The sequence below is a fragment of the Colobus angolensis genome, unplaced genomic scaffold (assembly GCF_000951035.1).
Source record: "Colobus angolensis palliatus isolate OR3802 unplaced genomic scaffold, Cang.pa_1.0 Scaffold19, whole genome shotgun sequence".
NCBI lineage: Eukaryota > Metazoa > Chordata > Mammalia > Primates > Cercopithecidae > Colobus > Colobus angolensis.
Window position 1 is genome coordinate 2,038,530 of NW_012115043.1, and position 3,508 is coordinate 2,042,037.

Consider the following 3,508-nt stretch of genomic DNA (forward strand, 5'->3'; position numbering starts at 1 on the left):
GTGGTGAGCTTATGAGAGGGGAGAGGTAACTCTGGGAAGGGACTGAGAAGAGACTGGGACAGCCAGGGTGATATAGATGGTGAGGGAATAGGGAGGGAAGGAAGGTAACACTGTAGGTAGCAGGAAGGAGCTGGGAATCTTCAGATTTCAGAGCTCAAGGGGAACAATGTGCTCACCAGAGGCCAGAATTTGCCCCAGGAGACCAGGAGTTTAGGTTCAGCCTTGCTTTGCACCAGCTGAATGACCAGCCCACAAGCGCCTCTCCAACAAAGGGTTATGACGACTAAATGAGATGCTGTTTGGAAAAGTGCAACTGGAAAGCATTGTACAAATGCTGTATATTGCTATTACACTGACTTGGTCAGTTCTTTATTTTACAGATGAGAAAACAGGCCCAGAGAGGGCTGGTGACTTACCCAAGATTGCCCAGCTTGCTAGTAGCAAGGCAAGAATAGATCTCAGATCTTCTGACTTCTGCCCAAGGCAGACACAGTCACCTTTTGTAGATCTCACAAAGGCAAATAATCCCACCTTTCCCTTGTCCCTGGCATGGAAAGCTGGACAAATGAGCCACTCACCCTCTACAGCCTTCAGGGCCTATCTGGGCTGAGTCTCCAGACGTGTTCATCTTCTCCTGTCTTCCAGATCACAGGTCTCAGAAAGACTGCTGTCCATAGAGCTGCCTGCACTGTGTAGCCACCCCCCAACTCCTCCTCTTCCTGACGCCTGAAGACCTGCTCACACCCACAGTCCCTCATAAGACTGGTGGCTGAGTTGGTCTAGAAAAATCCCAACCAGGAAGCATGGAATGCAGTGGGGCAAGAGTTTTATTCGGAAGGATGAGCTGTCTTCCATCTGGCCCAGTATCTTCTCTTTCCTTTCCTCAAAAATACTACGATGAAGCTAGGTTATCCAGGAATATACCGTGGAAACAATCAACAACTCCAGGCAGGCCCTGCTTATAAGTCAAGCAAGACTTCGCCAATAACAATAATATCAATTATCAACAAAAATGTTTAAGCACTCACTCTGAGCGCTAAGAACTTTGAAAGTATTGCTCAGTTTAATTCATAACACAGCCCTGTCTGGTGGGTGTTGGCATGATTCTATTGATTAGGAAAGTGAAACAGAGAGGTGAAGTAATGTGTCCAGTGGGCTCAGCACAAATTTTACAACTACATTGGGCTGACTGTGGAGACTGTGCAGTTAACCACCCACGGAACTAAACGCTGTCTCGACATACTGTGTAAAACTATATTGAAACAATCACATGCAGAGGTTCCTAGCCCAAAGAGCCTGGGGAAAAAAGTGGGACCTGCAAGCTATTTTGTTTTAAACTTAAGGGAAATTGTGTAATTACTTAGGTAATACTGCTCTGCGATTAAAATTCAAAGTGTTTATACTTTTTGTTTTGCCTGTAAAGAGATCAGCTCTGGATGATAACCCTGGTCATCTGGTGCAGATTGGGATGTCTTAGTGGTGATTTTAGATGTCTCTGGTTAATTTCCAAAATCAGGGAAATGATTAGTTATCATCATGATTTTGTTTTAAAGCAGCGTGCTACAAGAAATTTCTCCCAGTATGTGGCTCATGGTGTGGGTACCCTAAAGGGATCCTTTGGTGCTAGCCATGTCAAGTCTTCCGAACCAGCAGGGGCTCACTGGAAGCCCCTTTGCTGTCACTCACATATTTTTCTACCTACAGGCTCAGCCAGTTCTTATTTGTTTGGAGCCAGTCCCAGGACAAGTTCTACAGAATTTCAGTGATCTTTTGATAATCTCTGGAAATGGAGTGCTCCCATGCCTGGATAGCAGCAATTTTGGAGGCTACTTTGACTATTTCGATAGTTTTCCTGGCGAAGTAAAGAGAGATACAAACGCATTCCATTAAATCAGTTCAGGAATAATATGTAGGAAATAGAAAATTCTTTTGAGGAAATAAGCCAAGCAGTAAATATGAGTTATACTTTAAAGTTATGGCCAGTTAAGGAAAAAAAGCAAGAATGAGAAGATGTGAGACAGAGCTACTGGTACCCACTGGAATTGTAACTCTCTGTATGTGTCTCTTTCTGTCCCACTGGACTGTGAGCTCCTAAAGGCAAGATCTGTGCCTCATTAATTTTGAATCCCAGGAAACTAGCACAGTGCTCACTATATCATGGGCATTCCATGTATGCTTGTGGAATGAATAAACCTGCCTCAGTTCAACAAATACTGAGGAGAAACTATATGCCAGGCCCTGATTGTATACAGAGAGACAAGTAAGATAATCCAGCATGGTAAATGAAGATACAGAAGTGTGTTGCAAGACAGCACTGGGAAGGGAGAATCAGGAAGACTTCCCAGTGAAAGTGACTAATCTGTAGTGGGTTTTGGAGAATGAGTAGGAGTTTGCCAGGTGGAAATGGAAAAGGACATTCTGGGCAGCTGGAAGATGGTATAGAAAGGCATGAAATGAGAATGCATTCTGTGTTCCCGGAACTATAAGCAGTTCAGGTAATGACCTGGAGATGCACACGTTTGAAAGCAGAACTGGGGCAGGGAGCAGGAGTCAGGTCATGACAAATTTGGCAGGAAGAGAGCTAAAGGCTTCGGATTACCTAGGAGCTAGGAAGCCAGTAAGCAATGCTAAGCAATGGAGCAACACATCAATACTCGCCAAAGTTCTGACAACCATCTAGTTCATATCCCAGTATCTGGACAAAATGCAAGTTTTTACAAGGGAAGTAATAAACATTATGATGAAAAAAAAATTTTTTTTTGAGATGGAGTCTCACTCTGTTGCCCAGGCTAGAGGGCAGTGGCATGATCTTGGCTTACTGCAACCTCCGTCTCCTGGGCTCAAGCAGTTTTCCTGCCTCAGCCTCCCTAGTAGCTGGGATTATAGGCATGCACCACCAGGTCCAGCCAATTTTTGTATTTTTAGTGGAGGTGGGGGTTTCACCATATTGGTCAGACTGGTCTCGAACTCCTGACCTCAAGTCATCCACCTGCTTCAGCCTCCTAAAGTGCTGGGATTACAGATGTGAGCCACCGTGCCTAGCCAGAAAATGTATTTTTAAAAGAGTCTTTTTTCTAACAAAACTTTTGGAAGGAGAGATTTTTTTTCTCTCAATGACACTTTTTTATAATTACACAAATTATAAACATTAATTATCAGGCGAAGGCTTGTGGATTGCTTGAGCTCAGGAGTTCAAGACCAGCCTGGGCAACATGGCAAAAACCTATCTCCACCAAAAATACAAAAACATTAGCTGGGTGTGGTGGTGTGTACCTATAGTCCCAGCTACTCAGGAGGCTGAGATGGGAGGATCGCTTGAGGTAGAGGCTGCAGTGAGCCAAGATCACACCACTGCATTCCAACCTGGGTGACAGAGTGAGACCCCATCTCGATTTTAAAAAATAATTATTATTATTATTTAAAAAATAGGAAAAAAAGCCTAAAAGCACAAACAAAGAGTAAAAATCAGTGTAATCCACTCACCTAGATTAAAATCACTGCTAAAATG

General features: G+C 43.8%; 1 protein-coding gene across 1 annotated transcript in view; it reads right to left on the minus strand.

The window, feature by feature from the left end:
* Positions 1-669, minus strand: part of NOX5 (NADPH oxidase, EF-hand calcium binding domain 5) — a 42,781-nt gene extending 42,112 nt beyond the window's left edge. Inside the window, exon 1 of the mRNA XM_011940554.1 lies at positions 579-669. Coding sequence (XP_011795944.1) covers positions 579-628 — 50 coding nt within the window. The 5' untranslated portion in view covers positions 629-669. The remainder of the gene's footprint in view (positions 1-578) is intronic.
* Positions 670-3,508: the final 2,839 nt, after the last annotated feature.